Source organism: Protopterus annectens, chromosome 8.part0 (assembly GCF_019279795.1).
Source record: "Protopterus annectens isolate FY-2018-M chromosome 8.part0, PAN1.0, whole genome shotgun sequence".
In the NCBI taxonomy this organism is placed as follows: domain Eukaryota; kingdom Metazoa; phylum Chordata; order Ceratodontiformes; family Protopteridae; genus Protopterus; species Protopterus annectens.
Window position 1 is genome coordinate 97,782,456 of NC_056741.1, and position 24,632 is coordinate 97,807,087.

The 24,632-nt window shown below is 39.6% G+C and overlaps 1 protein-coding gene across 2 annotated transcripts in view; it reads left to right on the forward strand.

The window, feature by feature from the left end:
- Nucleotides 1-451: 451 nt before the first annotated feature.
- Nucleotides 452-24,632, forward strand: part of LOC122808669 (CD209 antigen-like protein E) — a 645,076-nt gene continuing 620,895 nt past the window's right edge. Inside the window, exon 1 of one of the 2 annotated variants that reach the window (XM_044079647.1) lies at nt 452-934. In XM_044079647.1, coding sequence (XP_043935582.1) covers nt 844-934 — 91 coding nt within the window. In that variant the 5' untranslated portion in view covers nt 452-843. The remainder of the gene's footprint in view (nt 935-24,632) is intronic. The other variant, XM_044079646.1, reaches the window with a different exon arrangement.

Below are 24,632 nucleotides of genomic sequence, written 5' to 3' on the forward strand. Positions count from 1 at the left end.
TCCTTAAAGTAACATATGGTAAGCGATGGGACAAAATGATTAACAATAAAGTAATGATTCTTTAAAACTGTGCATTATTATATCTGAAAAGAAGTGCATTTATGGAAGTATTATGTCTTACTGATGACTGTATGGCCAAAAACATTTATGCATATAAAATACACATTGGTGAAGGTGGTCAACCAAGGGGAAATTCATATCTCTGTGGACTGCAATAAATGACTGCAGAGTTAATTGTTTAAGTAAAGGGGAGGGGTTGGAGTGGTTCAATGTGAGAGGGGAGAACTAGGCACTACATGTGCAGAAAGATTTGTGAACTTCTGTATTGCACACCTCTTTGTTACATTTTTAGTATAAATAAATAGGTTGTGATAAAACTGGTGGGTAGTTAACACAGAATATCAGTTAACTAAGTGGTACACAGCAGGAGAGCAGTCCACAATGGCTGCATTTGCTACTACTTGAAATTCCTTCCTATGAAATACAGTACGTTTAGGTGATTAAAACTGTTTACCGATGTTTCATTTTCTTTGAGAATTTTGAAATGTCATTTACAAATATGGCAGTGAAAAAAACAGCGCAGTGTGTGTTCTATTAAAGTTAAAATCAGAGACAGAGGAACACAGAGAGAAAAACAGGAAAGGCAGAAGGATGAGTAATAAAACAGATGATTACGAAACCAGCTTCATTTATTAGGATGAGGAAGAAGAAAGAATAATCACATAAAACAGAAAGCATCAAACATGATCACAGAAAAATATAAAGGAAGACAAGAACTATATTGCTAGATATACAAAATAAAGAGCAGCCAGTACCGGCACAAATTATTTAAGGACTTTCATCATGGCGGAAGAAGTGACCTATGCTTCATTGAAATTCAATAATCAGATTGTTACACCAGTCAGTAATCAACACAGCAATACAAGTAAAAAAGGTGAGTGCTCATTTTCTATAGGTTCAAACAAATTAGTTTTTTTTTTTAAACTGTTCTGCCAAATGACGAGTGTACATCAAGTCTGCAATTTCTGATACTGTGATAAATGTTATTTGAAGACTAACACTGAGGGGGCATTTTTAGTGGGACAACATCTTGTTAGTTTACAAGTGCAGTATCTGTAACTAATTTAAGATTTATGAACTACAGTCCCAAGTACTTTTCTGAATTTTAAATGGAAAAAGAACTCAATACGATGACCTCATAAATAATTAACTTAATTCTGTGGGAGGTATTCCAGCTATGCACTTTTTATTACACTTTTGAACTATGGTATTCATTAAAGAAGTTCTGCTCACTTCCACACTTATTTGTAGCTATACAGATAAAAATAAAACATAAAAGTGAAATGTAACATGCATTTTATTTAGAATGCACACCAACATACACTGTTCAAGCTAAAGGCTTTAATATACAGATTACAATCTTCCAGTCAGGATTACTAAGTTAAAATAACAGGAAAGACAAATGAAGCAACTTTTTTGCCTTCCAGTTTATTTGCATGTTCACTGGTCCTTTCTCAATGCTATCATGCGTGTGAATTTTTTCTGTTACTTTTTTTTATCTGTTGTCTATCTACCTACCTATTAAGCTGAAGGAATGTACCCTGAATGCTGTGATTACTGTGATACAGTTCTTACTGTAATACCAATCAATCAGTGAGAATCTTAAAATGAAAAAAAAACATTTCTTTACAACTACAGATGTAAGTCAGATATTTACGGGAATATTGTTGCATACACGTTCCTACAAATATGTTACAGCTCAGCTTTCTAATCACCCTTCAGCCATATACTCAGTATGAACCCATGAACCTCTATATCAGAAAAGATGAAAAGTAATATTTTGCAGTAATACAATAGTAACCAACATCAGCAAGGTAATGATTGAGGTTGTACTTTCATGCTGTATTAAATCGTACCTTATTCTCAACCTCAAGCTAAGCAATACAAAACAAAATATGTTACAATTGAGCACCTCCTGCCTGCTGCGGTAGTGGCAACATATTGTAATGAGTTTCTGTATTACTTCTGCTTGCCTGAACTTCTTTTGCCCTTTCTGCCAATCTCTGAAATCAGCACTCTCAGCAGTATGTAACCATGGTGAGACATAGCAACACATTGCAATATGTGTAAGTAGAAATAAACAAGTGCATAATATAATGTATATTGTAAATACCTGTTAACGTGCACTCTATAGTTTTACAGTGGTTTACAATATTCTACTAAATAAATTATAGCTTCTCCACTGTTAGCATCATTTCATTTATATTGTGTAATTACTGAATACCTTTTTTGGAATTGGAACGTTGATTACACTTTGTGGTCTGTGTACATGATGTAGCTATAAAAACTGACAAATATATCATTGTTTCACAGTCTGGGTAGCGTCTGAAAAACAGTCTTTGACAAGCTCATAAGTCAAACATAAAAGAACAAACACATAAATAAACACTCTTGTGTAGTATATTCCCCTTGGTTTCCCATCAGTTACACTTCCTGTTTCTCCAATGCGTAAAGGTTAAACAATTCCAGTATTTCATTTTTGTGAAAATGAAACATTAAATTATGTGAAAAACAAACTGAATACTTTGTCATCTTTACCCACAGGGCTAAGACAGTGGATATATTTCTTTACCCATCTAAAAATACTTTGACATGGAATTGCATTGCACTGGCTTATACTGTAGCAATAACCCACATCTGGGTGTGGGTAATGCTGTATTTACCCATGGTTGGTGTGGTTTGGTCATAATGTCTTTGTATAAGAGTGACGTCTTGTCCATCCGCCGCTGGACATTTCCTTGAGTCTTATCTCATGTACTGCGTATGCGTTTGGGACTTGCGTTCCCACACATACCCAGTACATCAGTGCTAGGGAAAGTAAGCAATAGAGAAAAGAAGATCTACATTGCTCCATTTTTTATTTTATTATTTTTTTAATTAAAAAAAATACATTAGGGCAGTTTAGGGGTAGGAGAGACACAGCATGGATGAAATACAAGGGATATCAGGTACGTGTGTTTAGTTTTAAATAATGTACCTTATTTCCCTAGTATTTATTCCATACTGCCTCTCTGGTATGTCCAGAGTCCAGAATACTGATTTTTATTTTCATTTTTTTTAAGAAATAAAAATAAAATTTAAAGAATATACTAACAGAAAAAAAGTCTGGGTGACTGGACCTTTTTCCATTGTGATATTATAGCAATAACCCACGCCTGGGTGTGGGTAATGCTGGGTTTACCCACGGTTGGCGTGGTTTGGTCCCAAGGGTGAAGCCTGAGGGACCAAACAAAGCCAACCGTGGGTAAATACAGCATTACCCACACCCAGAAGTGGTTATTGCTATTATACCATGACATTATTTAAGAAAAGAAACTATTCATTTTCTTAAATAATGGCATAGTATAATGCCTGTTTACTGCCCTTCTGCAGATGTCTGGTGTCCGCGGCAGTTCTGATGTACTGCGCGCCTGCGCAGTACATCAGAGCTGTGGGCAAAAGCAACGGAGAAAGCAAGATCTCCGTTGCTTTTTTTTTACTGTTTTCGCTATATTAAATGGGTTTAACATAGCAAGACAGTTTTAAAATAAGCAACGGAGATGTCCGTTGCTTATTTTAAAACTGTCTCGCTATGTTAAACCCATTTAACATAGCGAAACAGTAAAAAGCAACGGAGATCTTGCTTTCTCTGTTGCTTTTAAAACCTGTCTCGCTATGTTAAATGGGTTTAGCATACGAGACAGCTTTAAAATAAGCAACGGAGATCTCCGTTGCTTATTTTAAAGCTGTCTCACTATGTTAAACCCATTTAACATAGCAAGACAGTGTTTTAAAAGTAGAGTTATACTAATGGAAAAAAGTTCGGGCGACCGGACCTTTTTCCATTAGTATAACCCGATTTACAATGTGCACGCTGGCCAATCAGCGTGCACGTTTTGGGGGGGGTCATGGTATAATCTTGGATTTACAATGGGCACGCTGGTTGGTCTGGCCAATCAGCATGCACATTTTGGAATGTTAATGGCCAGTCATTGTATAATTCTGTTTAAATACTTGTGTGGTCAGCCACTAAATTCTAAGAGTAAGCAATACTAGATTTGGCAACATTAAAAGAGGAACAGCTACAGTTAACTGCATGTGCATCTTTCAACATTTTCATACGTGATGCAGCTAACAAACTAATGGAAGTTATTGTTACCCATAGCATCAACACATTGCTATACTTAAAGATTCCAAAAGACGACTCTGTCAGCTGTTGGAACACTACAGTCACCCTGAATAAACAAACTGCTCATAGCAGATCTGTACTGCATGCCTGACTTAGACTTATATTTCTATTTCAACTTTGTTTCACTCCATTTTCAGCCAGATCACTCTGTGTCTCTCCATTCTTTACTTACTGTTAGTTTATTAAAACTAAAGGGTTGGGAGTTTGGCCTAATGGTTAAGGTGTTTGCCTTACAACCACAAGGTGTAGGGTTTGAGTCTCACAAGGGATAATTGGCTATGCTTAAAAATGGCTCACAAGGGCAGTTAGCTTAGTACTAACCTATGAACCTAAAATTTAACTTTGTGGAAATTCATATGGTTGAGACCACATGATTGACAACTAAAATATTGAAAACTAAATAATTGTATAGTAGTCACAGTAACGTGGGGATCTGGGACTGTGTCCTTTTCCCCAATGCAGTACAATCTTGCAGTTAGTTAGTATATAAAATTAGCAGGGGAAGCCCCCCTGCAGAAACTCCATTTCCAGTTTTTAGATAGTTTTCTATATTTTAAGTTGCCGATTATGAGCACCCGATTGTATGAATTTCCGAGTAAAATTTTGATAAACTGTTATAACACTGTTGTGAGATCAGAATTCTCAGCATACTCTATGACTTCTTTTATAAGTGCAACCACCTAAGATGTGGTCAGGGAATCTATCAGTTTTACTTAGTTTGTTGATAAAGACTACTGTGACATCTTACATGCAGTATACAGAACACGTACTACTGTACACACATTTCATTGTACACTTACTCAGCCTAATTTATTTGCAGAAGGCTGTATCACTTGTTTGGAGCCCATCTTATGATCCTTTAAAAGACTAGAATGCTCAATTATGGTCCACTTTTAGCAGAAAGATTGAGTTGTTAAATGATTGCCTAGAGAAAACCCTGATCTTAACAGTCCTAAACAAAAGCTAGTTAAGGACACCTAAATATTGTTAGGACAGGTGTTGTGCTAAGTACAAACAGCTAACAGCCAGCAAATAAAAGTATCTGAAGTCAAAACAGCTTTTAACAGCTGTTAGAAGAACATAATCTGTCACACTTGCAAACAGCAAGTGTGGCAGGAGATATCTAGCAGCTTTTAAAGTCATTTGTTCTACAGAGGTACATGGAATTCATTTGTCGGCTGTCCATACCTCTCAACTTTTCCTGATTTTGTCTCCCTCATAAAATGTTTGATTTTCAGGTATATCATTGAGAATTACAATAAATAAGTAATGCCTGATATTAGAGTTGCATACCATTTACCATTCAGGTCATTCATCCATCCATCCAGCCATCCATTCATTTTCAACCCATTTTCCCATTTTGCACATGTGGTTGGAGTGTCATTTCTGCAGTGGCAATCTTCTTGAGCCAAGGTTTATACCACCGGGTGGCTAGCCCTGCTGTGGTAGATTATTCGCACCACTCAGTCACACACACACACTCTCACCTATGGCCAATTTAGTGTCCAATCCACCTACTGCTTGACTTTGGAATGTGGGAAGAAACCGAGCACCTGGAGGAAACCCACGTGACCAGAGCGACAATATGCAGACTCTACACAGAAGGCACCCCAGCCAAGAATCGAACCAGAGAGCCTCAGATATTCATGTTGATGCAGAAATCAGTTGCCCTATTCACTTTTTATGTAAATTAGAACAATATTTAAAATTTGTCCCTGATTTTGATCTGCCCCCCCCCCCAGATTATTTTATACTGCATTTCCGAGTCAGTAAAATGCTTGGAACTCCTACAGTTTCTATTTCTTTTATTCTTTCCTCTGTAATTCATAGTTGACATAGCAGATAAAGTTTCATGTACTACAAATAATAATGATTGGGTCTGTAATAATAACCTTTACTATCTGTTCTTAACATGGATTCAAACATAATTCTCATATTTCCAGATTGCCACAGAATGTCCAGATTTTTGCCTTGATCTGTTCCTCATATCATCTGTGCTTATATGAGCAATATTTAACTTCTTTCCCTGATTTTGGGCCTTTGTACACCCATTGCTTTTGGCATTGTCCAGAATTCCTGTGTTAACAAGTTGAGGTATGGCGCCAATATTCACCTTTGGAGCGTAAGGTTATATTCTTGACACCCCTGTGTCAAAGACATAAATTGGTTATAACTGAAAACCCGATCATAATCCTTTACATTTTGTGTCATTTTCTGCTGACTCTTCTCCATTTTTCTTAATATGATTTGCCCTTTGAATATTATCAAATTTGTCACCAAATAAAAGGCTTAAACTCTATTTATGCTTTTGCTGGGAAAATCTTATTCAGAGACAAAAACGTGATCTGCCCGTATGACTCATAGTATGCGGAATTTAAATATGGCATATAATAGACACAATAAAAAAAGCTGAAGAAACACAAATACCAGCCATTGTGAATATACTACAGCCATAACTTCCAGTATCTGTATTAGAGGCTGGATATGCTTGTCTCATCTTCCTTTCATTTCTCTGTCTCTCAAATCTGTTTTACCAAATTATCTTCTGCTTTTTCTTCACGTGCGGCTGAACCCTCCTACCCAGTTCTGCTTGACATTGTCTGAGACTGGGGCTACTTTGGCTTCACTTTTGATGTCCTTGTCTCTTCAGCAGTCCCTCACAATGTATTGTACCACCCATTTGGAATTTTATCTCCATCACCTCAAGTCTCCTCAGCCTTTACTGGTCAAGTTTCTATGACTTATGGAAGCATAGGCTGCACCACTGTTTTATATACCTTACCTTTCAACTTGTTTGGCATTTTCTGTGACACAATACCCCTGGCACATACAGTCAAATAGGGAACTCCTCTCTGAGTCCATATACTGTTCATACTTGTGTCATTGGGTCTTTGTACATAGTTTGCACAGATTCTACCAATGTTTCTGGAACTTTCATCCATCGCAGGACTGGCAAAATAAGCTTTCTTGGCACCTTATCATATGCTTTCTCCACATCTGGGAATGCTCAGCTGGACTCTTTCCTCAACTCCAGTTTCTTCTCCACTATCTGTCTTACTACAAACATCATTTCACAAGTACTGCATCCTGATATGAATCTGAAATGCTCATCTACAATCTTACTTTTTGCTATCCTACAAATGTATTTATCACTCATGCTTTCCAGCTTTTAAGCAGTGTGAATGCCCCCTTTATTGCTATACACTGAGACTAGAATGCTTGTTTTCTAGTCATGTGGGATATGCCTCCCTCTCCATAACAGGATGAGCATGCTCAGTACTCATTCTCCCCTAATGCACCCAATATCTTCATCGTATCTACTGTAATTTATTTTATGTGTGTCACTTTTTGCTGACTTTATTTTCCTTAGTACATTTTTATACCTCTTCAAAGGTAGGCTCTCATCATGGGCTGTGATGGCAGTAGTACAGATTATGGGAGATTTTCTTATAAGATGGGTTCTCATTCCTCTTTCATCGTGACACATGCATGCAACAGTACATCCTTTGCTTCTTTTTTTTCCCACATTTAGAAGCTTATTGAAGTGTTTCTTCCTTCTTCACTTTATGCCATCTGGAGTGGTGAGAGGATTGCTGCTGATATCATCACAAATGGCGCTTGCTAATTGTCTGCTTTATCTTTCTACCTTTCCCTTGTGAACTGATAAATGCTTTTTTGCGTTATCTGCTGAGTTACCTTCCAAAACCTGGTCGACACTCATTGATTCTTTATTCTTTGCCATTTTAATTAAAACAATGGAATATTATTTCACACTGTAATAAATTTCACTTACAGTATTTCATTTTTTTAGTTAATCAGATGAAAGTGAGACATTTTTTTTCCTCTGTCGGGAAAGTCTCAGTTTTTCATGCTAGCCTTTCAGGAATGCAACTAACCAAACCGTGATTGTTCTACAAATCCATGGATGGGTGGTAGCAAACAGTCTGGATATCATGATAAATTTATGTGTCTCCCTTTTCTTTGGCCAGAGGAATCATTTATTAATGACCTAAAGTGTTAAAAAATCTGGGAGATGATCTTATTCTCATCACAAATGACTAAATAATGCAATCAGTCAAGCATAGCAATGTAGCAGATCTTCATATTGAAATAAATGTCAGATATCAACACAGGTGACAAGACTGAAGAAATAATATACAAATGCGAATTTTCACACTTGAAAATGAAAAGATTTATACATATATTGTTGCAAGTTACTGCCTATGATCTCATTTGACATTGTGTGGCTGTGGAGATTATATAAGTGTTTCCTAAGACATTCTTTGTCTGCATGTGTCCTTGGAGTGTAGATAATTATAAAGTAGGTTTTAAGGAGTCTGTTTTTCAGACAGATACACACAAAAGGGCTTGTCAAATGTGCCATATTTATTTATTTGTACATTGAAATGACTTTTTTTTAACAGAATTCCATTTAGTATTATCTTTTTTACATCTGGAAATAAAATTTACAAACTTGCATTATTATTTGTTTACCAGGAAAGTATGACTTGAAACAAAGCCAATTTTCAGCAGTGGCCCAGGGAGAAATGTTCTAGATGTATGTGTTTGTAACATGGAAGGAAACCCACACAGACAGGACATGCAGACTCCACACAGAAGGCACCCAGCCAATAATCGAACTGAAGAACCTTTTGCTGTGAGGTGATAACACAACTACTGCACCACTGCACCAGTTTATCTAAAAGGGACAGGATTGGCATAATTGTTAAGGTATTTATTTGACAGATAAAAAGTACAGGGTTTGATTCTCACTTCTGGTTATTGGTTATGCTTATAACAGTCTGTAAGGTGTGCCTGTTATTTACCAATGAACAGTATAGAGCTTCATTTTTCTACAGAGTTGATATGGCAATTCATGCACTAGAACCATCATTTATTTATTTATTAATGTATACTATTACACTACACACATATACGTGTTTTTTCATACACATATTTCTTACATAGGTTATAAATCCAAATATATATATATATATATATATATATATATATATATATTATATATATATATTTTTATATAGTCTCACATGATTTTTGTACATAGGGTGTACATTATAACATGTTTTGTTTTATATGTACAATAGTTAGTATTTTAAATGAGGAGTATTGATGTAACTGTGGTTGAATGATATGCAGTATTTTGTATGTTATTTTGTATGTTAATTGTTTTTGGCAAATCAGCTTTAAAAACACACCTAGCTAATTGCACTAATTGGTTCTGAAGAAATCTGCTTAGTGTGGATGAAAGCGCTCAACCTGTGTTGCTTTGCTGGTTAATAAACCTGTGTTTTACTTGGATCGAGGTGTGGATATTTTATTACTGACTTCTGTGTAAGGTAGTTTCCTTACTTGGTTCCTGCTCGAGCTACAGTGATCTGGGCGGCCTTATTGTGTTTTGAATGTATACTATTGTGGCTATATATGTAGCTGGACTGATACATACTGTCCCACATCTGACATGACCTGTCTTATAACAAGAAAAACATATGCAAAAGAAATGCATAGATGGAGTTCCGTAACAGTCTTGAATACTTCAAAAAGTGCTTAAATATTTTCGAACATATAAAGATGTTATATATGCTAGGAGGACACATATTTACAATTAAACAACTTGTGATAAGATGACAAGTATTGAAGTTTGTCAGGATAGTATATCAGGATGCTATACATTTCTTTGACAGTAAGTAGGAATGCAGATAATATTTAATAATACAACTGATAAATAATTTAAGGATTAGTGAAACAAATTATATCATTATAAGGTTATGGTTCTTACACAAAACGATTTTAATAACACAGACTCAGTTCTTGACCTGCGTGATAAAGCATGCTTCTTCTCTTATATTTTTATTTTGTGAGATACAGTGACACTAGTATATGTTAAAATGTAGGGTTGAGGATGATTCAGGTTTTATTTATATAGTGATTATATCACTGGTGAATGTGTGTGTGTGTGTGTGTGTGTGTGTGTGTGTGTGTGTGTGTGTGTGTGTGTGCGTGTGTGCGTGTGTGCGTGTGTGTGTGTGTGTTGTGGGGGGGTGAGTGTGAAAGAGACAGAAGACAGAAACAGAGAGGAAGACTGACACAGATAGGGCAGACATACAGTTAATTTCAGGTATGCTTTTCTAACCAGCGTAACCAGACAGGAAAAGGAGTGAACACTTTTATTAGTGCAAATGTTGGCTATGACAAGAATATTAAATGATTATAGTGCAGGTTAAACATGTGCAGGATACTATTTGAAACAGCGAGCACTCATGAGAGAATACTTTTTTCTGCTGTAGAAAAGGTGAAGCTGTTGATATAGGATTGTATTGTTTTGGGATAAGGAAATTTGCCCTTACTCTGCAGTTGTGCAATCTTGGAGTTTATATAGATATATATAGATATAGATATAGTTTTATATATATATATATATATATATATATATATATATATATATATATTAGTAAATATATATATATATATATATATATATATATATATATATATATATATATATATGGGTCTACATCGAATAACCGAAGCACCACGTCACCGACACCCGGAAGACCGAGACGGAATGACCGAACAGGTAGGTTACCGAAAATGCGATATCCCGACAGCTGAGAGACCGACACGGCAGCGTGTGAGTGATCCGTAAGTGTGCGAAAGTGAAAGATTTAGGATTGGGGAGCGGACAGGTAAGTGTACGATAGTGAGGGATTTTAGGTTAGGGTGTGGGAAAGGTGAGTGTGCGGTAGTGTCGGACTAAGGGTTCCGGTGAGGTAAGTGTGTGGAAGTGACGTAGAGCAGTGTAGGGAAGGGTTAAGTGTGTCAGGGTTAGAATGTGGGTGGAGTGAGTGTGCGATAGTGACGGGCTGAATGTTTTAGGGTGGGTTAAGTGAGTTAGGGTTAGGGTGCAGTTAGGGTAAGTGTGCGATAGTGACGGTGTTGAGGTTTAGGGGTGGGTTAAGTGAGTTAGGGTTAGGGTGCAGGTTGGGTAAGTGTGCAGTAGTGTCGGACGTTAGGGTTAGGGTTTAGGTTAAGGTTAGTGGATATGTTATTGTGTGCAATGTGTAGTTGACGTTTTTTGTGTCGGTGTAGTGGTGTTCGGTTTTTTGAGTTGTTGGTGTTGTGTGTTTTCGGTTGTTTGGGGTCGGTAACTTGTGTGTCGGTGAATCGGAAGTTCGGTGATAGAAAGTAGACCCATATATATATATATATATATATATATATATATATATATATATATATATATATATAAATATAATAAATCTATATATAAAATTAACAGGGCGTGAGGGGGGCAAGGGAGTTTGCCCCATGAAAAAAATAATTTTAGTTTTTTATATTTGCAATCACTTTAGATTCACTTTAAAGTGCTCTCTGTTTTAATACTAATTCCATATTTAATGAGACACTCCCTGTGGAATACTTTACACACTTTTGCATTTGGGATTGGTCGTGTCAAATAAGGTGCATTAGAATGTCATGGTACTTGTAAATGGTGTAAGTGTGTTCCAGCTTGTTGCTGTTATTTTTGGTTATCCAAGAAATGATTGGTATGTGCATCCATTTGTTTGCATTTCAAAGTCATCCTTGTATTTGTTTTGGCTGCTCAAAGATCAGTTCTAGTTTAAGAGTGATTAGTTCAAGGTGGGTATGGAAAACCTCTGCTTGTTTTATTTATTTATTTATTTTTTATGAAGTACAATCTTAATACATTTCTAAGTATGCCAAGTATATTATTTCTTCTTTTATTCTTTGTGTTGTTTGATCTAGTAGTGAGAATTCATTGACACATTTATTTATACTTGCATTAAGTTTTGAGAAGTTTCTGGTTCAGCTGTGGGAGACGCGTAATGTGATTTATTTGATTTTTTTTCTAAGAGACTTTGTATGTCATAGAGTATGCTATAGCTTATATATTAAATGTTACAGAGAAAGTGGTTGTAACTAAGGAAATGTTTTGACCTGGAGCATAAGATTTGAATTACCTTGGTATAGTAAGTCCTTACTAAGTTTAATCCTATTAGTAGGGTTACCAGCTTTTAATTTCAAAAAATCTGGACATTTATGTGAAACCAAAATGTGTAATTTTGGTACTCGACATGCAAACTACATAGCCTCCATGACTATCTAACTTTTGAGACAATTCATCATCCAGCCCAATCACAATCCTGTCCCTTATTTGTTCATATTGAATGACCTTTCTCTGTCTCGAGAGACAATGAACTTTGCATCACAAAATCAGTCGATTGTTGAAAAGCAGTGCCTGCTGTGGCTGTAAAGTCTGATCTGATTTTTGACTGGCGGGATCTGTTACAGTTTGTGCAGGTATACTTGATGCCTGGCTGTGTAAGTACCGAAGCTGTCCGCTGCCATCTGGGTTCTCACTTCTTCTCCCACAGCTTCTCTCTCTTCTTCTCACTCATCTGGCTACTTGTCTTGACAGCCAATCTCCAGGTGATGCGGTCTGCAGCTATGGTATGGCTTCACAGCCTGTTGGACTGATGTTGCCTGCCTTTGTGTCATGCTTGCAGACATCTTTGAAGAGTAAAATGGGCCTTCCTATGGGTCTTTAGCTGGTGGGTAGCCTGCCATGCAGAAGGTCTTTGGGGAGTTGACCATCCCACATATGGCTGACATGACCAAGCCATTACAAGTGCCTTTTGAAGAGCAGGACAAACAAGCATGTGAATAAAATCTCTGCATGACTAATAGATTCTTTGCTACCAAACCTAACCATACAATATCCTGGCGACACCCAAGGTCCCATCACTGGCACCAGCTGGATATTGTCATCACTAAAAAATGCCTGTTAAACTGAGTCATTGTTACTCGCAGCCATCACAGTGCTGACTATGGCACCAATCACTCTCTGTTTGGCAGCAAGGTGCATCTCCAGCTCAAATGAATCCATTGCTCAAAGCAGAAAGCACACCCTCATATCAACACTGCTAGGATGTCAATGTCAGACTTATGGGAGCATTTCAAGCCCTCAAGGACTACCCACAAATCAGTATGTATCGAAGTGAAGTAAACCACATCCGTGACACCACCTACAACTCTGTTATGGATACCTTAGGTAAAACAGAGAGGCAAAACCTAGACTGGTTTGTTCATCTTAGAGCTGTTAAGACCCACAATTTTCTGCCAGTATATACAGTCATCTGTCAAACACTTCAACACACTCATCTGTTGCATGTGAAAATCTGAAAAACTATATACACACATACATTTTGTGTGTGTGTGTGTGTGTGTGTGTGCAAAGAGAGGTATTTATAATATATATATATATATATATATATATATATATATATATATATATATATATATATATATATATATATAATATGTGTATTGGTCTGTCTTCCTGTCTATGTATGTATGTGTCTTTTTATGTGCTCATCTGAGTTTCAGTGAATGTGACAGACGCTGTCTCTTTGCCTCTGCATCTCTTTGTGTGCACACACACACACACACACACACACACACACACACACACACACACACACACACACACACACACACACACACATCTATGTGTTATCTGTGTGTGTGTGATTATACGTATGCCCTGAGGGGCATTATTGCACTTAGAGAATGGGTTGCCTGTAAAACGGTTGTGCTTACTTATTTATTTTTTTATTACTGTATTAATTTTTTATATATTTTTGATGTAAAATAGTTCCTCTGCCTAATGTCTCAAACTTGCTGTAGTATACATAAATGGGTTAGAGGAAGCATTTTGCATCTGAAATATAATGCTTTAAAAAATATCCAGGTATTTATTTTTTGGTCCCTTACTCCTAAAATGTTTGGTTTGTTGCCAATCACTGTAGACTGAAGTTAATAAATAATGACATACATTTGAGTTTCAGACTTTTATTTCCTTCAGAAAATTCATGCTAACTTCTTCTTTTGGCTTTTCCCGGTTAGGAGTCGCCACAGAGGATCACCTGTCCGCTCATGATTGGCAGTGGAGTTTTACAGTGTTGAGTTGCCAGCCCAGCACCCAACCTTCCATAGAAGGCACACATACACATGCACTCACACCTAGGAATAATTTTTAAGAGTGTCCAATCCACCTGCAGCATGTCTTTGGGATGTGGGAGGAAACTGGAGCACCCGGAGGAAACCCACGCGACCACAGGGAGGACATGCAGACTCTGCACAGAAGGCACACCAGCAGAAAATTCATGCTAACATAAATCCTTTTACTTAAACAAGTTTGTAATTTTAGAAGAGCAATAATTAAAATCTGCTCCTATTTTTGAGCAGTTGTTCCCCCTTTATTTTAGGCTTTATCCAGATTTTTTCAGCTGAAAATTCCAGAGGTATGCAAACCTCTTCACTGCTGCCGCCACTGGTTGATCTCCCTCTTTCTCTCTTTGTCTCTCACACACACACACACACACACACACACACACACACACACACACACACACACACACACACACACACACACACACACACACACACACACACTTCAGAACAAAAATCATTTAAAATATGTTCCTTATTTACAGCCTTTATCTCCTGTTAATTTTAGGCTTATTCAGATACCTTGAACTAAGAGAAGTACACAAATCCATAACTCTCAACTGCATAGATTTACGCCTCATATTTTTGGTCTATTTCTCATAAAATTGTGGTTTTCTAGCAAATCATTGAGGATTATAGTCAGAAAATACTGACAGACTTAATATAGTGCAGAAAATTCATGCTAATGTACAACCTGTTGTTCTATCTACTTGCTAAGTTTGTAAGAGCAGCATTAAAAAAGTGTCCCTATTTTTTGGTACTTTCTCCCCCCATTATTTATAGCTTTGTCCTGATGTCTTACTGTACCTGATTGAGAGGTATGTGTACCTCTTAACTGCTGCCAGAGGATCGCTCTCTCACTCTCACTCATCACTCACTCTCACTCTCTTTTACACGCAGTCTCTTCTGTTTTTATCTCACTCTGTCTTGATTTCTCGCTCACACAGTCTCTTCTGCTTTCAAACACGCATTCACTCACACATGATCGCTTGATGCTCTCACTCTGTCTCTCTATCTCTCTCACACACAGTCTCTTCTTTTATACATGCATTCATTCAAGCATGCAGACAGAAACATAAACAGACATACGCACATGCAAACTTTTTTTGATGTAATTTATTTTTTTTACACTCAATAAACAGCTGCTTAGTGAGTGCAAAATAATAACATGATCAATCTCTTTCTCTCTCTCTCTCTCTCTCTCATACACGTATACATTTTCACACACTCAGGGTCCTAGTGCTACACTTTAGAATTTCAAGCACACTGTTCAAAAGAGGGTTAAGTCAATGTTAAATGCGGAGTGTTCCGCACAATCCAGAGCACTTGGGTGTTTATGGGCTCCCTGTAGATAATTGATTTTATTTTTTCTGCACAATATGCTGCCTGGAAAAGGCAGTCTGCGTGAATTCTGGACAGTATGGAAGAATTCTGGATGAAATGAAAATCAAAATCAGCTGGAATTATAAAGTATGAATATTCTAAACAAGATAAAAGTACTAGAGAAGGAATCTTTAGGAAAGGGAAGGAGTAAATCATACAGAAGTAAATGGAATTTGTGGAGGCGATACGTGCAGAATAATGTAATACAGGATGAAAAGTGACAGTTTATTGACTGCAGGGATTGAGTAATTTATCTCATTACATCCAAATGACGCCTCTAGGTGCATCTGCAGTTAACTTCTACTGAGACCTATCGACATCAAACATTGCTTGTTCATATTTGCATCAATAATTCCAAAGCCATGCAATGTACAAGGTTTTAAAAGCTCTCATTTTAAATGTTTACACAATAGCAAACTCAACTGTATTAATATTTGTCCTCTGTCTAATGCAGGTAAATAGATATTAACTGTTGTTTTTATGATATTAATTTATATGGATATAATTTTCACATTTATTTAAATATTGCAACAACCAAGAAAAACATACAGAACTCCTTAGCCTCATATGAAAGCTCTCAGATAGATAAATAAAATATTGCTGCCAGTATGTGTGTAACTTGAGTGGTTGCTGAGATATTGTATTGTTATGTTTACTGTGACTGATTAAAATTTGGTTTAAGACCTAGAATGTAAAGAATACTTCCACTATAAAAACAGTTGGTGCTTACGGACTCGCCACTTATACTTCTTTAATTATCCTTATTGTTCTAGAGATATGAACATTTGTTTGAAATGTGAGGACATAATTTATGTCTGTGAAAAGGCTTAGGATCCACCCACTGGAAGTTACAGTGCAAACTTCCTGAGCTCCATTAGAGGGAATGAGATAATACTGTATTGAATGATAATATAGCAATAACCCACGCCTTGGTGTGGGTAATGCTGGATTTACCCACGGATGGTGTGGTTTGGTCACGAGGGCGAAGCCCAAGTGGCCAAACAAAGACAACCGTGGGTAAATCCAGCATTACCCACACCCAAAAGTGGGTTATTGCTATTATACAATGACATTATTTAAGAAAAAAAATACTTATTTTCTTAAATAATGGCATTGTATAATGCCTCCTTGCTGCCCTTCTGCAACTTTCTGGTATTCTGTGGAAGTACATCAGAGCTGTGGGTGGAAGCAACAGAGAAAGCAAGCTCTCCGTTGCTTTTTACAAAGTGTCTCAGTATGTTAAAGGAGTTTAACATAGCGAGACAGCTTTAAAAAAAGCAACGGAGAATCTCCGTTGCTTTTTTTAAAGCTGTCTCTCTATGTTAAACCCATTTAACATAGTGAGACAGCTTTAAAAAAAGCAACGGAGAAAGGAAGAGCTCAGTTACTTTTTTTAAAGCTGTCTCGCTATGTTAAACTCCTTTAACATAGCGAGACAGTGTCTACAAAGCAATGGAGATCTTGTGTTGTCCGTTGCTGTAAAAAAAAGACTTAGGGCCGGATTCACGAAGACTTGTAAGACTCCATGCAGCCAACATGTCTGCCAAGCGATCCAGGAACAGCTGGCAGGGGCGTGTAAGAAAGCTCCTAAAACTCCTCTTACACGGACAGGGCTAGGATATGCAAATTACCTCATTTGCTGCTGAAAAGTATGCAAATTAGGTAAAATTGCGATTCAGGAAACCCTAACCTGTCTGAGTAAGAGTAGTGTTATTTGCAGAAATGTACTCTGTTGACAACTGAGTACGGTTCTGCAAATAGCAAAACGGAGCTGTGACAGCTCCAAAAAAAGGATGCATCCAGTCAAGGAAGCATGCCAATGGCCAAAAATATGGCCAATGGCAATGTGCACTGATGCAAATTTAAAATAAAATAATTTTTTTTAATCCCGATCGCCGATGTTTAAGTGTAGCGCAGCGCCGCGTAAACGCGGTGCGCTCTAAAAACCGGAAAACCAGTAACTAAAATGCATAAATGTGGATTTTACAGTAATCCCTAATATACAATGCAAGGGAATGGCAGTCCAAAGACAACATGGCTACTGAGTAGAGGTTGCTAATGGGGGAAGCTCAGTCTAAAAGATGTAACCAAGCATTAGTAGGCAATCCTATGCAAATGAGGGTAAGGATAGTGAATCACAAGTTTACATAGCAAAAGAGCACAGTCAGTGGAGTGTAGGAGTAGGATAAGGGGTGTAACAGAGTAGAAGATAGGTGACATCATAAGGAGGGTATGTCTGAGAGAAGTGAAGCTCACTGGAGTAGAATGGCATGTGTCTGCTGTCAGATACTAATCACTGGAAGAGGTGTGTCAACAGGTACCCTAGCTAAAGGCAAGAAATTGAAGGTGTATGCCGTGAACAATACCAAAGTTTCTTGTAGAAATTCCTGCAACGTGTATGCGTGGGTGTGCGCACCTGTAAACCCGAGTAAGCCTGTGTGCACGCGTGTGGGCCTGTGTGCACGCGTTTAAGCTGGAGTAAGCAAGTGTGCGGATGTTGAAACCCATGTAAGTGCGTTTGCGCCTGTGTGCATGTGTGTTAGCAAGAATAAGCAAGTTGTAGCCCATGTAAGCATGTGTGCGTGCGTGTGAGCTGGTGTGCGCAGCGCTGCCCCCCTGAGGAAACAGAAAGAAAAAAGTAAGCACAACAAATAGTAGGAAGTTAACCAGGGAGTACTAGCAGAGCTAGCAAGTGAAAACAATCAGACTCAGGCAATTACACAGGCAGTACACTAGCCCAGCCCAGCCCAGCACTTAAAACTCAGCAACCAGCTTTCCAGTATGTTTTTCTCAGAGACACTGCAACACTGCAGTAAGCTAATAGAAGTGAAAACTGAAAAAGCTTTACTGAGACAAAGAAATGTTAGGGGCTGCCATTGCTGTTATAAGGTGACATATGCAACATGCTGAGGGTGGTGACAATGTGAATGCTGCTGAGCAACCCACAGTGAGGAGACAGAGAAGAGTGTACAGGCCCAGGGTAACCTACCAGGGGCTACATGAGCTGGAGATAGCGGAGCACTACAGAGTGGACAGAGACCTCATGCAGCAAATTGTTGAGCTGTGCAGGCCATGCCTCACACACAGAACCAACAGAGGGGAACCCATCCCAGTGGAAACCAAGGTATGTGTTGGCCTAAGAATGCTAGCAACAGGTACCTTCCAGAGACCAACTGGCGATATGATGGGGATTTCACAGGCATCAGCATCCAGGGTACTGCACCAGTTCCTGAATGCCATGTCAGCACATGTCAGTGATCATGTATATTTCCCCAACTCCTGTGAGGTATTGGCCAGCAATATGCGTCTCTCCCAGCAAATAGCGGAATACCCTGAGGTAGTGGGTGCAATAGACTGCACGCACATTCACATCAAAGCACTAGCTGGTGAGCGGGGTAGGGTCTACTATAACCTCAAGGGTTACCCCCCCATCAACTGCCAGGTTGTGTGTGATGCCCAGGGCATAATAATGAATGTGTGTGCTTGCTGCCCTGGAAGCTACCATGACTACCATATCTGGCATCTGACACAGCTCTACCGGACATTTGCCAATGGGGACATCCCTCATGGTCACCTAGTGGGGGATGCTGGATATGCACTTGAGCCATGGCTGATGACACCCATCAGAAATGCACACACACCTGAACAGGAATGTCATAATGAGGCACACGCACAAACACAAAATGTAATCGAGCGTGTGTTTGGGCTGCTGAAGTCACGGTTCCGGTGCCTGGACACATTTGGTGGAGCTTTGCAGTACTCACCAACTACTTGTACCCAAATAGTCATGGTATGTGCTATGCTACACAATATGATCCTGCAAAAACAGCTGAAGCAGGAGCAGCATAGGCCCAGGCCAAACAGCCACCCACCATTGCCAAGGCCATCACAGGCAGAGCATGACTCGGAGGAGGAACAACCTGAGCCTGCCCCAGTAGGCAGAAGGAGGCGTGCCCAGTATGCTTTGGCCTTGGCAAAGAGGCAACGCATAGCATATACACTGGCTCAGTAGGAACCCTAGAAATTATACCTCTCTCCGACTCGCACATATAGTAAAAGGGATGCCTAACTTGACACTACCTGTTAACAACCATGTATAGGGAGTGTAAAATGTGCATCTGACATAGGCAGCCCTGCACACCACCTGAGGCATGATTGCTATGTGTTAAGCAATATAAAGCAGTGCTAAACAGGTCTCACCACTATTTAGTATATGTAAACAAAATTGCACACACTAAGTAGCACACCTTCAGGCAATGTTGAGCAATATTGGGCACTGTTCAGCAATGTTGGTCAACATTGAGCAATGTTGTGCAAGTCTGGTCAAATTTGGGCATAGTTCAGCAAAAGCAGGCAAACATGTTCATATTTGCTTCACTTTTCTTGAAGCAGTCTGTTCTGCCATGTATGAAAATATGAAGCAGTGACAGTTCTCAAACCCAGAATACAGTGCATTGTAGTCATAGTACAGAACCACTAAACCATGAAAGTATGTCAATGGTCAGCTTGTATGAAAAAATGTTGATAAGTCTATGCAAAGTATCTCATGGAAACCTTGCAGGAATAGCATAATCCCTGTCGAGTTAAGACACAAAGGTGAGGCCTGCAGTAAGAATAGAACCTAATATTCAACACACATATATTATAAATGTTAATATTGGCAATGTTCACACACATCAACAAATGTAGTGGACCTCAGACAGCAACATACTGAAAGGTCACACTGGGTATGCTCACACACTTGAATAAATGAGACAAATGTCAGGCAACAAAACACTGAAAGGCCGAACTGGGCATGCTCACACACTTAGGCCATGTCTGAGTACAACAGTGGGCCAAACATATCCGTCAGTTGCATGTGTCAACCCAGGCACCTCACACTATTCACTAATCCGCCATGTGCACACAGTTACATGACAACAGACACATATATAATATAGTGAAACCCTGTCATAATCAAATATGTTATGCAGATACTTAGGTTGTTCATAGAATGTGGGAAAGCAAAGAAGAAACAAAACCTGCAATCAGTACCATCAATGAACAATGTGCATCCCGAACATTATCATAGGTTCAGAGGTTGACACTAGGCTATCTGCCCTAGGGCATGTATAAGCCTAGCCACAGTGTTTTTGGCTTTTGCAACCCTGCTAGATTAGTAGACTGTGCCTGTGAATAGTAGGTCGCACAAGATATTCCACATATGTTCATTTTATTCTGCCTCTGTCTAGCAGGGACCCAGAACATATGCCAGGGCTAAATATACGATCACCCATCCACCTGTCAAGATGTCACCAGTAGGTGGTCAGTGGGGGGTCTCTGCGTATGTGGGACTGGGATCTCATTCCAGAGTGAGTGCAGCCTCTGGGATGGGAATCTGCCCCTCCAGCATGTCCTATTAATATCAGTGCTGACATTCCCATCCTTGGAGCGTGTAGCTGTAAGGGACTTTGATATCCTGAGGTGGAGCCTGTCCATTGATGCTGTGATGGACATGACTTCAGACAACAGGCACAGATCGCATCCAAGTAGGCAGTAAGCAACTGAGAAGAGCTGGGGTCACCATAGCCAAACTGCGCATACCATCTGTGTGAGTCCCCAGATCCACTTGTTTAGGTACATTTGTGGACATTACAGTTGCTGCAGGTGTTGGGTAAGGTACATCCGAAATGGGGCATTGTATCCAAGCATGGGCCTGATGAGTATAGGGGCATAATGACCCCACCTGATCTAGATGTAAAACCCTATGGGATAAGGTGGGCTATATAGAAGGTGCGTCCAATAACATTGGCAACGTGAATGTCAAAGGCGAGAGTACTAACTATTCATGTCTCCAAATCACAAATTACACACACTGTACATGATGTATCATCACCTATGTGGTAATGTGTGGGCACATTGTTATTACCAAAGGTGATGACTATGCATCTAATGGAAGGTAGCTGTAGGCCATGGCTCTGGCACCAGTTATCCATCTCTGTGAGACCCTTTTTGAGGATGCTTATGCCAGCTGGGGAGTCGATTATGGCACACAGTTTGCAGTCATCTGCGAACATGGTGCCCCATATTTCTCCTGTGTTAGCCAGTACGTCAGAGAAATATATACGGAACAAGAGAGGTCCCAGGACTGAGCCCTGTGGGATGCCACGTGTAACTGGTGTATAGTCAGACATGGCACCTGCAATACTGACCATGTGGTTGCTATCCATGATCCAGTCAGCAATCCATCTTGTGACATATGTGTAGATATTGAAGCCGGTGAGGTTATGTATAATGGAAGAGTGGGGTATTGTGTTGAGCTGTTGTGCAAGCTCCAGGTAGTCTGTGTGGACAACCCTGTGTATGTCTATGGACCTGTTAACTGTTTAAAGACATCAAACAGGTGCAAGAGGCAAGATCTGCCCACAACAAAGCCAAATTGTGTAGGATCCAGTGTCTGTAGGTTCACAATGTCTATGTGTATGTGTTCCATGATGATACGCTCCATAGCTTAGCAGACCAGGATAGTTAGGCATATAGTGCGATATTGTCCAGGGTCCGTTGTGGCACCACCACTGTGGAGCGGGAACACTGTTGCTGTATGCCATTCCTTGGGTACATATCCTGTAGTAACTCTGATGTTGAACAGTGACATAATGTGAGTGTGAAGTTCGTCATGAATCTCATGTAAGCCACAGGCCAGGACAATGTCTGGTCCCATTGATGCTGTGTTATCTGCTATGGAGAGGGCAGCACTCACCTGTTCATCTGTGATGTCAGGGAGGCTACACCCTGTTGGGATGGACATGTGCACCGCAGGGGGTATGTGGGGGAAACATTTCCACTGAACCAGTTTGCCAGGATGTTTTGCAATGTCAGTGGGTTCACTGTATGTTTTGTCATTATGCAGTAACTCACAGCATATCTGTGAGTTCCCACCCAGGTCCCTGATATAACTAAAGAAGGCCTTGTGATTGTCCATAGTGTCTGTTGCAAGTGTCCATTAGAAGTGTCCCTTAGATGAATCAACAAGTGATTGTAGCTATTCCATAGTACTGATCAGAGATGCCTTCCTGATTGGGATTGTGCTCTATCATGTAGTAGCCTCCTCCTGTCCTTGTATAGCTTATTAATGGCCGTGGTCCACCAGACAGGTCCCCTGTCTTTGGAGGAGTGAGTCTTGTAGTTATCTGGGATAGCACGTTCCATGCATTCCAGTAGTTGTCCATAGAATGGGTTTGTAAAGGATTAAGTGGTCTGAGCCATAATTAACACTGTCCCAGGGTCTTTGCGGGTACCACCTCAGTTTGTTTAAGTGTGACGTTTACTTATGAGAAGTACTTCACTGAGATCACCTAGGATGTGTGTATGTATGGGATATGTATGTCCAGTGAGATGAATGTATGGTCTGACCTTAACAATGAGGGGTATACCTCTGGTGTGGAACATAGAGTCCCCATGTTGGTGATGATCAGGTCCCACATGTTTTATCTCCCTGTGGTTGTGGTGACCAGTTCTGCCATAGCATTTGAGTCTATAAATCCTAGCAACTGTTGTGCGAGTGTGTTGGTGCTTGAGTAGTATTCCCAGTTAATGTTTGTGTATTTGAAGTCACACAATATAATGGTGTTTGGAGAGACCTTCACATTCCCCAGTGTTCCCAGGAATACCGAGTGTTGTTCCCGAGTTTGGGATTGTGGTCTGTAGAAGTCTACAAACTGAAATGCAGTTTGGCCCACTGTCAGTTGCACATGTACATTCTCCGATGCTTTGTGCAGTGCTAACAACGCGGAGGTGTGTGTATGTATGATGTATATGGATACACCCCCTATTGTTGTCGGCCGGTCTGAGTCTTGTGTCTGAAAAGCATGGTATGAAGTAAAACCTGGTAGTGCTGGTGTGCTTTTGGGAGCCTGAACCAGGTGTCTGTTACTGCACATATATCGAAGTCTCCATACTGATGTGAGTCCTGAGTGCATGCATTCTGAGGGTTAGACATCTGTTGTTGAGCAGCATTACTCTCCATTTCCTTTACCCTGTAATGTCTATGGAGGTGTTTTTGTCTTCAGAGCCTTGCTTCAAACAGCCACTATGGGTGTGGCAAGAGCCTTAGCCAGTCTGTGAAAGCCTAGGGGTGACAGGTGCATGGCGTCCATAGCGAATCTACGTGGCATGTAGAGCATGTAATTCCAGGCTGACAGACACTGGATCCCCTTTGAATGACACCAATATGTTAGCCAACTGTTAAAAATGATCAGTTAGTCTGTATACTGTGACATAATTCTTGGTGAGAGTAAGATGCTACACAAGGTCAGGGTCATACTGGCCTGGGCTACATGATCAGAGAGCTCCTCTATGTCTCTTGTCATGTAGTCCAGGGAGGAACATCTGAGGGTTTACACACCAGCATGGTCAATGATGGAGCCATACTTGTACTTGCATTGGACTGAGATGAGTGCATGTGTCATGTGGCAGATCCTGGCACCCGACAGACAGCACAAAGTGATCTTCTCCTTGTTCAGCCTGGTGAGTGGGATGTCAGTGTGACCGACAATTACAGTCACCTATTACAAGTGTATTAGGTGTGTTGTGTAGGCCTAAGGGAAGTGACTGTGTGGCACACTGACTTTGGGAACTATGTGATATGTGTGTATAGTTGTGGGTTAGGAGTTGTTTGGGTGTCTGCTTTGGATGTCTCTGCTGCTTAGGCAGAGTACATTTAGATGCTCCGAGTATGTGTTTGTGTGGTAATGTATTTGGTTTGCTGTCATCATAGGTCCATGCACACCTCCCAACCGTCCCGAATTACTCGGTTTTTACCGAGTTTTGGGGTCCAAAAATGGGGTGCCACGATTCCCGAGTGGCACCCCTTCATTTCCGATTTTTTTCTTTTTTTTAATTATGTTTTTCCCTTTTGAGCCGACCGCCATCACTTGGCGATGATGACGCCAGCTCCATCGGCGCTACTAACCTGTTGGAATTGAGCTGAAGG